The sequence below is a fragment of the Aythya ferina genome (genome assembly GCF_964211825.1).
Source record: "Aythya ferina genome assembly, chromosome: 3".
Classification (NCBI taxonomy): Eukaryota; Metazoa; Chordata; class Aves; order Anseriformes; family Anatidae; genus Aythya; species Aythya ferina.
The window spans coordinates 119,433,220-119,449,334 of record NC_140298.1 but is presented as its reverse complement, the minus strand read 5'-3'; the positions used below and the strand labels follow the sequence as shown (position 1 = coordinate 119,449,334).

The 16,115-nt window shown below is 50.5% G+C and overlaps 1 protein-coding gene across 4 annotated transcripts; it reads left to right on the top strand.

Annotated features, from left to right (window-relative positions):
* The first annotated feature begins 44 nt into the window (after positions 1 to 44).
* HADHB (hydroxyacyl-CoA dehydrogenase trifunctional multienzyme complex subunit beta) lies at positions 45 to 14,651 on the top strand. Of its 4 annotated transcripts, none has more exons than XM_084514055.1 (16): positions 45 to 141; positions 1,193 to 1,438; positions 1,827 to 1,868; positions 3,295 to 3,394; positions 3,611 to 3,655; positions 4,871 to 4,970; positions 6,197 to 6,284; positions 6,841 to 7,028; positions 8,393 to 8,573; positions 9,524 to 9,645; positions 11,104 to 11,183; positions 11,273 to 11,320; positions 11,722 to 11,809; positions 13,092 to 13,166; positions 13,605 to 13,769; positions 14,385 to 14,651. In XM_084514055.1, the coding sequence occupies exons 2-16, from the start codon at positions 1,372 to 1,374 to the stop codon at positions 14,418 to 14,420; spliced, it is 1,425 nt and encodes a 474-aa protein (XP_084370181.1). In that variant the 5' UTR covers positions 45 to 141; positions 1,193 to 1,371; the 3' UTR covers positions 14,421 to 14,651. The 4 variants fall into 4 exon arrangements, with proteins under 4 accessions (XP_084370181.1, XP_084370180.1, XP_084370179.1 ...); XM_084514054.1 differs by lacking the exon at positions 45 to 141 and adding an exon at positions 202 to 283; XM_084514053.1 differs by lacking the exon at positions 45 to 141 and adding an exon at positions 222 to 269.
* The last annotated feature ends 1,464 nt before the right edge of the window (positions 14,652 to 16,115 follow it).

Sequence of the window (16,115 nt, the reverse complement as noted above, 5' to 3'; positions counted from 1 at the left end):
GCCCCGCCCTGCCCCTCCTTTGTGGCTGCCCCTCGCTGCCGCCTGTCCCCGGAGCCGCAGAAACCGCCGCCTCCCGCCGCTTTCTCTCCGCCTCCGAGCCCCGCCGCGCCCCGATCGTCGTCGGAGCTACCGAGAGCAGCGGTAGGAAGGGAGGGGGCGCGGCGGGAGAGGGGTGGGGTGGGGCGCGGTGATCAGGCGTGCGGTGGGGCAGCCCTGAAGGCGGGGCGGGAGCGGGGTCCTGCGTGAGGGGAGGTGGTGGCGGCGCTGGGGTGAGGGGGCTCAGGTGGGGGCGGTGGGGCCGGGAAGAGGCGGGGGTTGCGGGGCTGCTGAGGGGAGGGGGCGGCTCCGTGAGGGGTGTGGGGTACGTGAGGGGGCTCCGGGGTCTGTGAGGGGGGTCCGTGAGGGGATATTGGGGGCTTTGGTGGTGGGCAGGGGCGGGGCAGAGCGTGGGGGGGTTCTTTAGGGGGTGCTCTGGGGGTTGTGGGGGGCTTGGGGGGGGAATGAGGGGGCTGTGAGGGGTCTGAGGGGGCTGTGGGGAGCTGAGGGGGGTCTCTGGGGAGGGGGCGTTATGGGGAGGGGGCGTTATGGGGAGGGGTAGTGTTGATAGCATGAGGGAATGGGGCAGCAGGGGCAGGGAGCTGGGGGTTTGCCTCTTTTCACAGATAAATAGTGATAGGAGCAGAGGGAATGGCCTCGAGTTGTGCCAGGGGAGGTTCAGGTGGGAAATGAGGAGACATTTCTGTCAGAAAGAGCAGTCAGGCACCGGGACGGGTTGCCCAGGGAGGTGGGGGAGTCCCCGTCCCTGGGGGTGTTCGAGGAGAGGTTGGACGTGGTGCTTGGGGACAGGGTTTGGTGGTGACATTGGTGGTAGGGGATGGATGGATGATATGGAGGGCTCTTCCAACCCTCATTTTCCGAGGATTCACCCAGTTACTGGGTTAGTGCCGGTGGTTAAAATTAGGGGCAGCAGCGAGAAATGGTGCCAAGGGGAGGGCGTCAGGAGAGTCACGCTGACAGTGATCCGGGCTGGGCGCTGCGACAATTTTCCAGGGGGAAGCGGTGGAACGGTTATCGAGGGGGGAGCCGAAAGCTGCCCTGGCTGCTGATAGTGCTGGGCTGGGTCATTGGGGAGAGCAGTGTTTATTTGCCTTGTAGCAGGCCACAGTTACAAGCCAGTCTCTTCGTCTCTTAGATGCTGCTCGGAAAGTAACAGCAAGAGGTTCTCCCTGCCGCTGCTCTCAGCTGCCCTTGGATCACCTTCCCTTTCTTGGCTTTTTTGGCTGCGTGGAGCAGGCAGACTGCTTCTTCTGGAGTCGTTCTGAAGAGGTCAGATTGGACTAACAGCGGTCTCTGCCACCTCTAGATATCAAAATGACTTCCATGCTGACCCATGCCATCCGAAACCTCCCTGCTTCCTCAGCATGGGCTGCCAGGGTCTGTAAGTATCTTTGCATTTATTAAAAGCTTGAACTGGGAGGTCACAAAATTCCGTTTTCCGTGTTAGGGTTGGAGTGGATGCTTGTAGCTGAATCTTTGTTCCGCTGTCATCTGTTTTTTAAACAGCTGATCCCATTGCTGACATGTTTGTCCTGCCCACGTCTTGCAGTGTGGGAGGAATCTTGTGTTACCCTGGCAGTATGAACTATGCCTCTGTTATGAACAGAGTGAAATAAAAAATATCTCACAGACGTGTAGGTGCATGCCGTTGTCTTACTGTGATGTTATCTTTTTAACTTTTAATATTTCTTAGAGAAGCTGGAAATGTTTTTAACACCTAAGATTTGACAGATTCTCCTGATTCTCCTTTTCCTTTCCTTGTTTTTCAGTCGCTCGGTCGCTCAGCTGCTCCCCACAGTTGCAGGCTGCAGGTAAGGTGATGGCACCAGGCATCGCAGTGGGGCTGTGCTAACAGGCAGGTCGGGAAGCTGCCTCCCTGTTCCAGACCTGTCTCATCCTGCACAGATCTCAGAAGCAGATCTCAGTAGATCACAGATCTCAGTGCAGCCAGCGGTAGAACAAGAGTGCCCCCCAGAAGGTGCCACCAAGTAAAACTTCAGGCAGAGCACTGCAGTGGAGCCCCCCGAACACCTGAAAGTCCCTCGCCCCCAGCGGCTGTGCCCACTGCAGAGCTCCCAGCGTGTCCTCACCTGATAGATTACGATTTCTGGTGTCTAAACCAAAAATCTAAGCCAGGAGGTTACAGGCTGTTGAGGTGTAACCAGACCTCTTGCCCAGGATGGGATGGGGTTGTCCCTGAGTAGGGGAAGCTTGTGAGATTAGCTCTGAAGTCCAGTGAGACCAGTAAGAGGCTCAGGTCTCAGTGGAGCTGCTGATTGCACTGTTACATGGGTTATTAGCTCTGTGTCTTTGAGCTGCCTGCATTTTGGAAATGAACCTAGACAGTAGCTCCCCCTTATCTCCTTGGCTTTGTACAGAGAGCTTTGTAAAACCCATGAGCAATGCGGGAGTTTCATACTTGTGCTTTCGTTGAGCACGGTGTTTAGCTGGATTTAATTGCTTTTTTTTAATGTGTCTTTGTGTTTTAATGGATTAAATGGAGCTGCCCCGTGTTGCTGTAAATGCTTGCTAAGACGTGCAGGCCTGATTGTGTTAGGAAATTCTCACTGAATTCTCTTAATCGTTGCTTTGGAAGAGCTCTGGCAGCGGCCTGTTGAATGGTGGTGCATCGGGACACCGCTTTATCTTGACCCCAAAATCCCAGGAGGCCTTAAAGAAAAGCAGCAAGTTACCTGCAGTGACTGTACTTCCCAGGGAAGTGCAAGCTGGTTATTTCCTGAGCTGTGCTGACTGGTCACGAAATATCTCCCTGTCACCGTGCAGTAAGAGCACATCTGCAAGCAGCTGCGGGTTGTTTGTGCTCACTGCACCCCAGCGAGAGGCTGTGCGAGGCCTTATTCTGGCTGCAGGGCTTTAAATGTGGTCTACCTCGCTCGTTTTTGAAGCCATGCAGCTTTTTCAGAGGTGTCTGTTCTTGCACTGCTCTTACTGGTGGTAACAGAGACCACGAGTTTGTGCCTCGATTCTCAGCTGTGCTGTTGCCTCGGTGTGGCTGTAGATGAATCCCTCGACTGACGAGGGAAATACTGAGTTGTTAAAGCACTTTTACAGACCATGTAATTAACCAGACAGAGACAAGATCACAGCCCAGGTGTCCTACCTACAATGCTTTAAATATGCACTAAAAGACAACATTTTTCCATAGTTTTCTGTCAATTTTAACAGCTTTAAGCTCGATGGTGTTCTCGTTAACAGTTAGGTATGCTTCTCTTTTAGCTGTCCAGCCTAAGAGTAAGAAGACCTTAGCCAAAAGTGGTGTGAAGAATATTGTTGTGGTGGAGGGCGTCCGTATTCCGTTTTTGCAGTCTGGCACCTCGTAAGTACAAAATAAGGAAACGCCCGCTCCCTTGGTTAACAGTAGAATCATTTTTTTTTGAAAAAAGTTGCCTTACTTGTCATCTTAACGGAATTATTTTTTATGCCTACAAGCCCAGAAATGACAGAGTGCTGGCGGTTATCCTGTCTTTATGGAAAAAAGTAGGGTTTGAAGAAAATTGCCCTTAATTTTCTGCCTTTCTTCTTTATCTTCCAGGTATGCGGATCTCATGCCCCATGACCTAGCCAGAGCAGCGCTGCAGTAAGTACACGGAATGCTAAAAGAGCCCAGAAAGCTCTCGTAGAGCTGCTGAGGTCCTGGTTGCTGGCACAGTGGCACACGCAGAGCTGTCTGGTCTTGTCTCTTAGCAATACTTAATTTTTCTTGCTCAGCTGCTGCCGTTGTAGGTGGCTGGAGCAGCAGGGCTTGCAATGGGCATGAGTAAAAGTTTCAGGGAGTTTCATTGTTGTCTCGTTTGAACAACTGGTTAATTTGAATTCTGCCTGCACAGTTCTCTAAATACAGGGGCTGCTCTTGAGATGTACTTAAAATTCAAGGGAAAAACCGTGTGCAATTGAGAGAGAACTGGCAAGAAGAGCAGCCAGCTCATTCCGCCACCTTCCTGTCCCTTGCATTCTGCAGCGATTTGACAAGAGCTGCGTGTCCTTAGCAGTGGGATTTTTGTTGTTCAGGCGCAGGGCAAAGTGCTGTTGAGAAGAAAGAAGGCATTACCGGGGAGGAAAGGAGATTTCAAGGCTCGAGGAAGGATTGGGAGGCTGGGTGCAGTCACGTCGTGGCACATTTGGCCAGGGCAGGCTGCTGTGGTTGGCAGGCAGGGTGCTAATGCTGCCTGGGGGCTGTGTCCTGGGCTTTGGGGTGGGGGGAGGCTACAGTGCTGCTGGAGAGAAATTCCTGATGGAAGTGCCCGTGTTTTCATTTTTATTTGGTGGTTTGCAGTGCATGAAGCTGTCTGAATCCCGCTGTCCTTAATCACTACAGTGGAATTTCCTGTCTTGCCATATTTGCCAGGATGTTGTAGCAAATTATGCAACGTGTTTCCCAATGAGCTGGGAAAACGCACTGCTCGTTTTCTGCATCTCCATGGAAGCTTCACGTGTTCCTACACCTGTGTAATGGGCTCTGTTTTCTCTGGGGCCTTCTTCCTACGATTTGGGTGCCACAATTCTCCAAACTGGGGAGGGTACTGACAGCTGCACCTGGAGGGAGACAGTGACTGGTTTCATGAAATCAGGGAATAAAGCATCGTGATACCACTACGATTATTTGCAGTCTGTGGTCAGTGGCACTTGTCATTAAATATCCATGCACACAACATTTCCTCTGGACCTCTGGCAGCTACAGCCCCGTCGTTGCCGTGTTCTCCAGCCAAGCTGGTGCCAGATAGATCTTTGAGGGCTTGTGGCAACGCCTTTGCTTGCACGGTACAAATTCTCCTTGCTTCTGTCTTCTCCCTAGGGGCCTGCTGAACCGGACCAATGTCCCGAAGGATGTTGTCGATTACATTGTGTACGGCACGGTGATCCAGGAAGTGAAAACGAGCAATGTTGCCAGAGAGGTGGGTTGCGTGCACTGTTTCTTCTGTCTCTTCATTCTTCTAGAATGGAGACAACAAGCCCTTGAGAAAAAAGCCCAGTGTAACTTGGCTTTAGGAATATAAACTAGTTGGGCCAGTATTGGCAGACAAATAACCGTATGGGGCTCTGCCCCTTGTTGAAATCTGCCCAGTATCAAGCATTTTTTAATGCTGTGAGGCCTCTGCTTGATTCTTGCCTGAAAGGGAAGCTTTTCTTGATGATTGCTGATCACTCAGCTCTAATTACTGATTGGACTCAAAGGCTGGTATGGCCAAAGTAGGTGAGAGGCCCGGAGCATGCTGTGATGGATTGCTTTGTACCTATTTATTTCAGTTGCCTGCTCAGATGCAGCCTTTGAACGATTTGCAGCAGCTTAGTTGCCCTTTCTTCTGGCAGGCAGAAAACCCAACTCACGCGTTGTACGCGGAAGGAGGTCGGTCTGCTACAGGAATGTGATGTGGCATGTGATTTTCTGTTATTCTCTGCAAGCCGGCAAAACGATTACGTAAAGAGCTGGAAAGGCTGAGGAGATGATGAGGCTCCCCAGCTCCATCGGCAGTTTGAGCCTTGTGTATGCAAATACTTGCTTTGGTCACCTGCCAGTCAGATGAGGCCGCGGTTTAATTTTAACTTGGGAACAAGTGGTGAACTTTAAACCAGTTGGCCACGTCTCAACTAGGGAAGGTCTCGCTGCGAGCGGTTTTCCTGTGCTGGGTCAAACGAGACTGCTGGCTGAACTGCAGATGTTTTTCTGTCCTGTTGGAAGGAACTCGCGGCGCCTTGTACCGAGGGCTCGAAATAACTCTTCACATGCCACCTTTTGCAAATAATGTGAAGCAAAGACAACGTTAGATGCTTGAAAGCTCTCTCAAAGTGATGAGGTGTGTGATTAGTTTGTCCCTGGTGACTGCACAGCCTGCCTGAGAGCCCTGAGAGGGGGGCAGCTGCCTTTTCTGGTTCCCAGGGTCCAGGGAGAGGAATTGCTGCTGCAGTAGTTGGCTGAGTGGGAACTCAGAATCCCAGAATCATCTAGGTTGGAAGAGACCTCCAAGTTCACCTAGTCCAACCTCTCTGACCTAACACTAACAAGTCCTCGAGGTGCTTGTTTTCAGCTTAGTCTGCAAAGGTGTGCTGCTGGGCAGGAGGCAGATCTGGCCCCGTGGAGCAAAAGGTGCAGGTTTTAACAGTTGTTCTTTCTTGCTCGTAGGCTGCCTTGGGAGCTGGTTTCTCTGACAAAACTCCAGCCCATACAGTCACCATGGCTTGCATTTCTTCGAATCAGGCTATGACCACAGGTATGTTGACTAGAAGAGCAAGCTGTGGTTTGAAACCAGACTTGGTAACTCCTCTCCGTCCCTCGGCTAGCTCGTGCTGCTTAGTGAACATCACTAAGCAGGCAAAGAAATCCTGGAACAGGAGGAGGACTTTGAACTAACAAAATGCACTACAAATTGAGCACCTGCAATAGCTTGGCTCTGTTTGCATTCAGCCACAGCCTCTGCTCAGTATCCGTGTTAGCTTGGGAGGTAAAGACTAAATCTTGATGAGGAATTTGTTGCCTTTCAGGCTGCTGTCATCTTTGATTAAGCCTGGACAGAGGAGAAAAACATATTGGTCTCCTGCATCACTGGGAGTGCTCTTCTCCCATGCTGTGTGTGGCAAAGAGGAAGCAAAATTACAAAACTAGTGTGCTTCATAAAATGTCTGTTTGTCCTGCTCTGTCTCAGTTAAACACGTTCTGTCTCGCTTGGCCAAAGCCGGAGGCTGCAGAAGGACATAAAATATAGTGTCCTAGGCACTAATGAGGTAAGTGTTGCTTCTCCTCACGGCAAACTCTGTCTCCTTCTGCAGGCGTGGGTTTGATCGCAGCTGGACAGTGCGACGTGGTCGTAGCAGGGGGTGTGGAGCTCATGTCGGATGTTCCCATTCGTCACAGCAGGAAGATGAGGAAGACTATGCTCACTCTGAACCGAGCCAAGACCTTGGGCCAAAAGCTCGCTCTGATTTCCAAAATTCGCCCTGACTACTTTGCTCCTGAGGTACTTTTTTGCAGGCATTTAGACACTATTAGAAACTCTTAAAACTTACTAATCTAAAACTTAAACTATTTTATAAGGAGGTGTGAATCAAGTTGGCTCAGGTAAGTTTTTAGCTTCACTGGAGAACATACATGGATTTAAAAAAGGCAAAGGTGGCTTCCCATGGCTCTCTTTTATTTATTTTATCTCCTTTATCTCTATCTCCTCTTTATCTCCTTTATTTATCCTCTCTGTGACTTATGTTAAAGCTACAGTTGCCTGCTGCAGCTTGTGGCATTTGTGACTCTCCTCTTTGTTTTTACTCTGTCCTCTTACACGTTAGTCTTCAGGAAACCTAATTTACTTCAACATTTCAAACCTCCTTCTCCTTTCTGCGGCTCCTAGCCAAACTGTGTGCTGGAGACTGGAAAATGGAAGCTTTTTTCCATCAATGCAAAGCTCATGGCATTGTCATAAAGCATTGGAGGAATTCTTGTTTCCTAAATAATGAGGTGACATGCTCAGGAAAGGCGCATCCTTAGGACAATAACGTGGTTACCGTTTGATTAATGCCTCTTAAATATTGCCTTTTGAGTGCTGTTCCCAGCCACATCCTGCCAGGTGCTGAATGTCTTCAGTTCCCATGTTTGGGCCCCGATGAGAACGGGGAGCTTGCTGGTTAATGTCAGGAGCCTGCCGTAGAGGGGGCCACCCTTGCCTCTCTCTGAGGTCGTGAGGGAGCTGAATTATGGCATGATGGAGGTTGGAAGGAAGAGCACTTCTCTCCAACACCACCAAGTTCTTCACAAGAAAACTGTCTCTCTCCTGGGCTCCTTTAGCTGGAGTGCAGGGAAGCTCAGTGTGCACCTAGCAGAGATGAGATCCAAAGTCTAAATAATATATTAAAATTGCAGACTTAGAGGCACGCAGGGATTTCCTGGGTGCTGCTGGAAGAACAAAAGCGAAGCTGCACTCACCTGCTGTCTCTGGCTTTGCTTGTGGAGGTGTTTAACAGAAACCTTTAAGGGCCCAGGATAGGGTGTTTAATCTTGGCCCAAAAAGTCCAGTCACCCCTCCTGGGGAGCTCTTGTGACATTCACAGAGCACCATGGGCACATCCAGCGTGGTTCCTGAACCCCTGGATTTAGCAGCAGCCTGGATCTCACTTTATCTGTTTTTTTTTCTGAAATCATACGCTTTGAAAGTGAGGATTCTTCTCGAGCTCTAACATTGACAGCTCTGCTGAAGGACTGGAAGGGCCTCGTTCACTGACTGTGCGGGTCTTAACCAGCTTCTGAACTCAGTGGTCTTTCATAAACTGCCTTTAACTGCTACAGGCAGAGGCGTTTCTGTGTGCTGACTATTTTGTTTTTATTTTTTTGTAGCTCCCAGCTGTGGCAGAGTTCTCCACCAGCGAGACCATGGGGCACTCTGCTGATCGCTTGGCTGCTGCCTTCGCCGTGTCCCGTGTGGAGCAAGACGAGTACGCCCTGCGCTCGCACACGCTAGCCAAGAAAGCCCAGGACGGAGGCTTGCTGCTCGATGTGGTACCCTTCAAAGTGCCAGGTAAAAGCACACGCATTTCACTGCTAGTATGCACCAGTTAAATAAGGAAGGGCTTTATTTAGAAGAGGAGAGGAAGCACTGGGGACCAATTCATAACATTCTGTGTGTGTTACGGATTTTAACTCCTTGGTACGCCCTCTCTGGCTCCCTGGAAGGCTACTAAAAGAGCGTGTTTCTAGAGATGCTTATCTGAATATATAAGCATATCCTTGCATATCTCACTTTTGTAGTACCCATCTTGTATCCTTGCTAATGTGATGATAGAACAAGGAAAATCAGAACTGATTTTTATACCCCAAGCTGTCAACAACAAGTAGAAATAAGCAACAGATTCATCCTGGTCTGATGAATATGTGCTGGGTAGGAACACCACAAATATGACCCACTTACCTGGACCCCAGTTCACCAGGCCTCACAGTCATTGCTCGGATGTGAAATGGTCTGGGTGCTTTAATTTGGGGCACTTCCACTCTGTACTTCATTTCCGAATGAGTTTCGTGTTGTCTTTGTACTAGAATTGGTGTTTTTTGTTAGCTGGTGTGTTTAAGCAGTCAGTTTAGCTGAAGATGCATGTATTTGGTTCTTGCCAGCGCTCTCACTTCCTCAGAACTTGGCACATAAGCATATACAGATTTAGGTCCAGCTCTCCAATTTAGGCTTTATAATCTCTATTTAAAGTCTTTTTATCAGCTGGGCTTTCTGTGTGGTATTTTTTCCTTATTGTAAATAGACTGCAGCACTTCATGTTTTTTTTTTTTTTTTCTCTTTAAAGAGAAAGTAAAGCAGCTTCAAGTGATATTTTTAGCCATGTTAAATATCTTGATACCACAAATGGATTTTCCCTTTTTCTTCCTCCAATGTGTTATAAAAAGCAGAATTTTCTGATTTTTTTTCTGAAGTCCTGACACACAAATTCATATTCGCTGAACTTTATTTTTAAACATCAACAGGCAGAGAAACGGTTACCAAGGATAATGGGATCCGCCCTTCCTCGATGGAGCAGATGGGCAAGCTGAAGCCAGCTTTTGTCAAACCATATGGAACTGTCACAGCTGCCAACTCATCCTTCCTGGTAAGGTGTTCGTGAGCCAGCCGGGAAAACTCTGCTTTGCCCTTTGCCTCCACAGGCACGTGGACTCAGCTGGTGTAATCTGTGGGAATGAGCTGTCTCCTTTGTGCTATCACCTGATGCTTTAAGATTTTTTTTTTGTAGTGAACTTGGGGACTGGATTGTTTTTGTTTTCAAGTCAAGAACTAAGCCCCTGAATTTTTTTTTTTTTTTTTTTTTTTACACGTTTGCCTTTCTGTAGCTGTCTCTTGGAAAAGCAACCTGGGGTTGATTTTGTAGAAATTCTGTTCCAGGATGAGATCAATCACATTGTAAATCTAGAATTTAGTAGTTTTTAGTAGTTAGCTCATCACGTTACGGCTTACCCTGTAATGCACAGAGTGGAAAAGGAGATTCCTCTAGAACATCTATGATGGAGCCCTCTTCCACAGATGCTCCTTTTCTTCTCTCTAAGGCTTTTAAGCTAAGTTCTTTTCATAGAATCATTGAGGTTGGAAAAGACCTTCAAGATGACATCAAGTCCAACCATCAGCCATGCTGAAATCTAAAGTGTTTAAAAGGCTGCCCCACAGTTTGTGATGAGCACAACTGATTCTGGGGCTCCTAAAGCAGCAGTGATACCTTCTCCTTAAGGTTCTTGGGGACTTGCAGGGGCCTGATAATGACATAGCCTTGGCTTTGGGAACAGTTGAAGCACTGCTGGTGTGCTGCATGCAGCAGAACTGTATGCCAGGCTGGACTATTTATCCCAGAAAGGAGTGATCGTGTTGCCAAGGCCATGATGTTCCTTTTTGCAATGTGTTAAGCCTGTGGCTTTTGGCACCCCAGAATTATACCCCAGTTTTGGGATGGGGCTGAATGAGCAGGGGTGTTTGGGATAACCAGTTTGTCCTAAGGACTGGTGGTGCAGCTGGGCACCTCTGTCCTGCTTGAAACCAGAAGGAGTGGTGGACTGTAAGGAGGTGCTCCAGCAGGGTGTGCCTGCATCATTCACAGGTTGTCTGTCCATCTGCTCAGTCGGGCAGACCTGTCCTGTGCCACAGGGCTCCTGCACGTGCTGGAAGGTAAATAATTCCTCATAAAATCCTCGTCCTGCTTGAGGCCTGTGCGTGTAGCTCGGGCAAACAGGAGTGCAAGCTGGGGATTCAGTTAGGCAAGGCGAGCAATGGGGACACAGTGGCCTGGACGTTTTCCTTCCCTAACAACTGTAGGGAACCTGCTGTTAGCAGGGGTTTGGACTTGATGATCTCCAGAGGTCCCTTCCAGCCCCTACAACTCTGTGATTCTGTAACAGCAAAGCCAGCTTTGCACACCTTGGAGTGCTGTGGCAGAGCCTGGTGGCCCTGGTTATGTTTGGGTTTCTCTTAGGGGCTGCTCCACAGGGTTGCCAGGCTCCTTTTGTGCCTGGTGTGTGCCCGCTCATCGGGCAGAGACCTCACTGGGCTCTTCTGCCTGTTGCAGACAGACGGCGCCTCGGCGATGCTGATCATGTCTGAAGAGAAGGCTCTGGCGATGGGCTACAAGCCGAAGGCCTACCTAAGGTAACAGAGGGGCTGCTCTGTGTGGGGCCTGAAGCCTGTTCTTGTTTCCTTCTCCTCATTCCGTTGCTAACAGCATTTCTCCTCTGCAGGGACTTCGTGTACGTGTCCCAGGATCCAAAGGACCAACTGCTGCTGGGGTAGGTGGCAATGAGGAACAGCCTCCCCTAGCAGCCCGTACTTGTACAACAGCCTTGACTTGCCATTGTGGGTTTTGTTTTCTTTTGTTTTTTCTCTTCGTGCCTTCTCATGAAGGTGTGAGAGCTGGCGTGGTAGGTGTGACTTGGCAGGGGATGTGGCTAACGCGGGAGAGCAGCTGTGGCACAAATATCCGCCCTGGTTAGCTGGGGGGTGTCGCAGCTCCTTGGTGCTGGGGGTGGCTCCTGGGGCTGTGTTTCAGAGTGGGAAAGGCAGAGAGCCATATTGTGCACCCTGGGGAGACGGAGTGTAATGTGGCTTCCTGTGGAAAAACGGGAATGATGATGGGAGGAAATGTATTCGTGTGTGACTCCTGGTTCTAAACTCTTCTTCTCTTTTTCAGTCCAACGTATGCTACGCCCAAAGTGCTGGAGAAGGCTGGCCTAACCATGGCTGATATCGATGTGTTCGAATTCCACGAAGCTTTTGCCGTAAGTTATCTCTGAACACCAAGGCTCCCTCTAGCTGTACGATGCCATTCTGCAGACAGACTTCTGGTTTTTCACTTCTGTGTTGGTGAAAGCACTTGTTAAGATCTCCCCTGAATGTAGATCTGCAAGTGGTGTGTATACACAGTTAATAACCAACATTTTATGCACTGACACAACCCATTGGAAGGATGGCTTATGTTGCTTGAGGTCACCAAGGGAGTACAGGTTCTTCAAGAAACCATATTAAAAAAATCTTAAGTCACCAAGAGCCTTGTATGAAGGAAACCACTTCTGCAGGTCATCTACTAAATGGGTTAGGATGTGTTAATTTGGTGACGTGGCTTCTTAATTGGGCAGTGTCTCTTTCTAGCTAAATGACACCGAGCTGTGTGGTGCAGCCCACACGCTAGAGGTGAGGGATGCCATGCAGAGGGACCTGGACAGGCCGAGAGGTGGGGCTGTGTGAACCTCACGAGGGTCAACAAGGCCAAGTGCAAGGTCCTGCACCAGGGCTGGGGCAATCCCAAGCACAAATCCAGGCTGAGGATTACCCTGGGCTGCACCAACAGCAGCGTGGGCAGCAGGGCAAGGGATGGGATTGTCCCTGTCCCCCTCTGCTCTGCTCTCATGGGACCCCACCTGGAGCCCTGCGCTCAGCTCTGGGGCCCCCAGCACCAGAAGGACACAGAAGTATTAGAAGGAGTCCAGAGGAGGCCACAGAGATGATCGAGGGGCTGGAGCACCTCTCCTACAGACAGGCTGAGGGAGTTGGGGTTGTTCAGCCTGGAGAAGCGAAGGCTCTGGGGAGACCTCAAAGCAGCTTGCCAGTGTCTAAAGGGGGCTGCAGGAGAGCTGGGAAAGGGGCTCTGTGTCAGGGAGTGGGGTCATGGAACAAGGGGGAATGGCTTTAAACTGATTAGGGTAGGTTTAGATTATGTACAAGGAGGAAATTCTTCCCTCCGAGGGCTGCAAGGCCCTGGCACAGGCTGCCCCAGGAGCTGGGGGTGCCCAAGCCCTGGCAGTGCCCAAGGCCAGGCTGGATGGGGCTGGGGGCAGCGTGGGCTGGTGAGAGGTGCCCCTGCAGGGGGCTGGGACTGGGTGATCTTTAAGGTCTGTGATCTCTAAGGTCTGTGATTGTAAGGTTGAGCTGATGCTGGTTAACAGAGTTGCTCCTGTAAAATGCTTTTTTCAGTTGGCTGTGTTTTGTGGCTGGAGCTGATCTTGGGGCACCTCCTGTTTATCTGTGGATTTTCCTCAAAGTCTGCCTTCCCTTCCCTTTCAGGGGCAGATACTGGCTAACTTGAAAGCTATGGATTCGGACTGGTTTGCACAAAACTACATGGGCAGGAAGTCAAAGGTAAGCACACAGCCGGGCTGTCTGTATTTCGTTTACACTCAGCACTGTTGGATTCCACGCTGTGGCTAGAGCTGCTGCTGTGCTCTGTGAGGGGCTGAAATATTTCCCGAGCTCTGGGTCAGTGAATCAGAAGTTTCTGTGGGAGTGGAGGCGTTCCCAGTGCCAGCAGGTGGAGACCTAGAGCTGTAGCAGCTGGTGAGACAGGAATCAAAGCAGCTGGGGCTCAGAGCTCCTCTATTCCTTCTGACAGCACGGGCTGGACCTGCCTGGCTGGGAGTGAAGCAGGAAAACTTTTGGTGTGTTTTTGTGCCATCATCAGGCACACGCACGTGCTAACGAACGCTTCCCAGCAGCCCAGGCTGGCTCTGGGGGATCGGTATCATCACAGCCTCCTTCCAGACAGGTGATTATTAAGCGTGTCCCTCTGTGTCCCTGCAGGTTGGAGCCCCTCCTCTGGAGAAATTCAACACCTGGGGTGGTTCCCTCTCGCTGGGACATCCTTTCGGTGCCACTGGCTGCCGCCTTGCGATTACTGCAGCCCACAGGCTGAAGAAGGAGGGAGGGCAGTACGGCCTGATTGCTGCCTGTGCTGCAGGAGGACAGGTAACGATGCCGTGTGGTCTGCCACTGTTCCCCTAAAAGCTCCCTCCTCCCCGATTGCTTGCTCGTCCCTCCAGCCCAGCAGGAGAATCGTCCCTGGGCAGTGGGGACGCAGCGTGTTGTTGCCTGTGGGATACACAGGGGAAGGAGAGGTTTCTGCCATGTCCTCAGGGGTTTGTGTGCTGGCTCTCAAAACCTTCCCAGATTTTAGCTTGCGAGGCTCATCCTTCCAATCTTGGGAAGAAAGATGTCTACAAGAAAAATGGGTGGGAGATGGAATGTTCCTGATTTCCATCAGGCTGGGGATGGGAGCCCTGGTTGAGCGTTGTGCTGCCTGGGGGTAGTTCTGTGGGTAACCCGAGGGCCTGGCCCTGGCTCGCCCCTCGCTGAGTGCTTTAGGGGCTGCCTTGGGAGCAGCGTGGTGTGCTGGTCTGCCTCGGCACCTGGAGCTGCCCTGTGCTGGCACGGAGCTGCCAGAGCAAATCTGATCGTGAATCAGCTCTGGGCTCCCACCTCACCTTTATTTTAGTATGGGCGGGAGGTGGGCATCTCCTGTTGACTGCTGCCTGTAATACCCAGTCCTTTCTGTGCCTGTTCTCTTTTTCTCTCCATTTCTAGGGGCACGCGATGCTAGTGGAGCTCTACCCTCAGTAATGGGACAAGGGACTGCTGAACGAGTATTCATCAACGAGTATTCTGTGCCTGGCAATGCCATTTCAATGCACTAATAAAAAGATACAAATAATCCTTCTTGGGAAGGATTTTTGGTGGCCTTTGTAAATACCTTTTAGCTACACTGCTGGTAATTTTCAGCTAATAAACGCACTCTAAGACGTATTCCAGGTCGAGGAAAATAAAAGTTAATGTGGCTCTTAGTGTCTCCGAGGTCCTTGTAACCAGTCTGATTTCTACTGTAATTCTTCAGGAAGCAAGATTTATTATTTTCTTTTTCCCTGGAAAAGAAAAAAAGAATGATTCCCAAGTGCTGTACAAAGAATGAAGCTCAGAGGTGAGGAGATGCACAAAGTGCTGAATGTCGGCAGGCTGAGATGTGGGGTAACGTAGCATGGAACTAGCAAATTGCCTCAGAATTGAGTCTCGCTGATGTTTGCCACAATAAACCAGGAGGAAAAAAAAAGTTTGGCTGGTGTTTTTTTTTTTTTTTTTTTTTTTTTGTTTGTTTGTTTTTTTCCCTCTCCCTTGCTTCTCTGTGCACCCTAATTACACATTTTTGGTGTTATCCTGTCCCTGTTTCTGAATTTTAAAAACACTTGGGCAGAAACAAGCTGGTGACAAACATCGGTTCTGCAGACTCGTTCTCCCAGGATTTTGGGAACATGAGATTGTTGTTCCTGCCCTTTTGGTCAACGTTCTGAGTTATTTTCCTCCCTCATCTTTTCACGTTTTTGTTACGATGAGGGTGGCTTGGGCTATGCCAGGCACTACAGAAATCTTCCAAAACACCCTGCAAAAATCTTCGGCTCCCTTGTACGGAAGGAACCTTGCCTCTGCAAGCCACCTGCTGCTGAGCAGCCCTGCAATTGTGGAGGCAAAGCTGAGATAAGAGCTGGGTGGGACGGCGGGTGCTGCCTGCTTGGTGCTGGCTGGAAATCTTGTGCAATGCTGCTGCTCTGTGCTGAGCTGCCTGTGGGAGGGAACCTGAGGAGCAGGGGCAGTGCTTTAGTTTTCTGTACGCACCTTCTGTGCTTCGTGGACCTGGTGTCCCAGCGGTCGGAGCATGCTGGGCAGCCAGAGTGGCTGAAAATCCATCCCTCTGCCCACATTTGGGTAGCTGGGGGCATCCACATCACCAAGAGCTTCAAGGGGCAGAGGTCCCTTTGGGGTCTGGGGATGGGGAGAGGTGCTATGGAGACCAGGCACTGATCCCCACCCTCCTTTCCGTGCCTCCCAGCCCATTGGGGTAGGACGGTGTGAAGCGGCACCACTGAAATCCCCGGCGTTCCCACACACGTAGGAGCACGTTCCCAGGGCTCCGTCAACGTCCTGCCAGCTCTGCGTCTACCTGGATGCACAAGACTTTTTTTTTTTTTTTTTTTTTCTTTTTTCTCCCCACCCCTGGAAGTTGCTTAATAGCTTGGTGCACTCCTACTTCGTGGCATGTGTTGGGTTCAGCAGCCTTTAAAGATATTTTGCCACCCGACAGCGATGTCTGGGTGCTCGCTTTGCTACGAAGCCTGGCCCTGCCTGCGTGGGCACTGAGCTGGCCCCAGGACCCCCCTGGGGCTGCGTGGAAGGGGGGCACAGGCAGCGGGGGCTGTTGCAGGTAGGGGCAGGGCTGCAGCCCTTCGGGATGTGACTCATCCTCGGGGCTCGCCCTGTTCTGGCGCT

Bases quoted from the DNA above. Each gene is read 5' to 3' on its own strand.
- HADHB (XM_084514055.1), top strand. From the start codon at position 1,372: ATGACTTCCATGCTGACCCATGCCATCCGAAACCTCCCTGCTTCCTCA. The intron at 6,285-6,840 runs GTATGTTGACTA...CTCCTTCTGCAG, and splicing joins GAATCAGGCTATGACCACAG to GCGTGGGTTTGATCGCAGCT. The intron at 7,029-8,392 runs GTACTTTTTTGC...ATTTTTTTGTAG, and splicing joins CTGACTACTTTGCTCCTGAG to CTCCCAGCTGTGGCAGAGTT.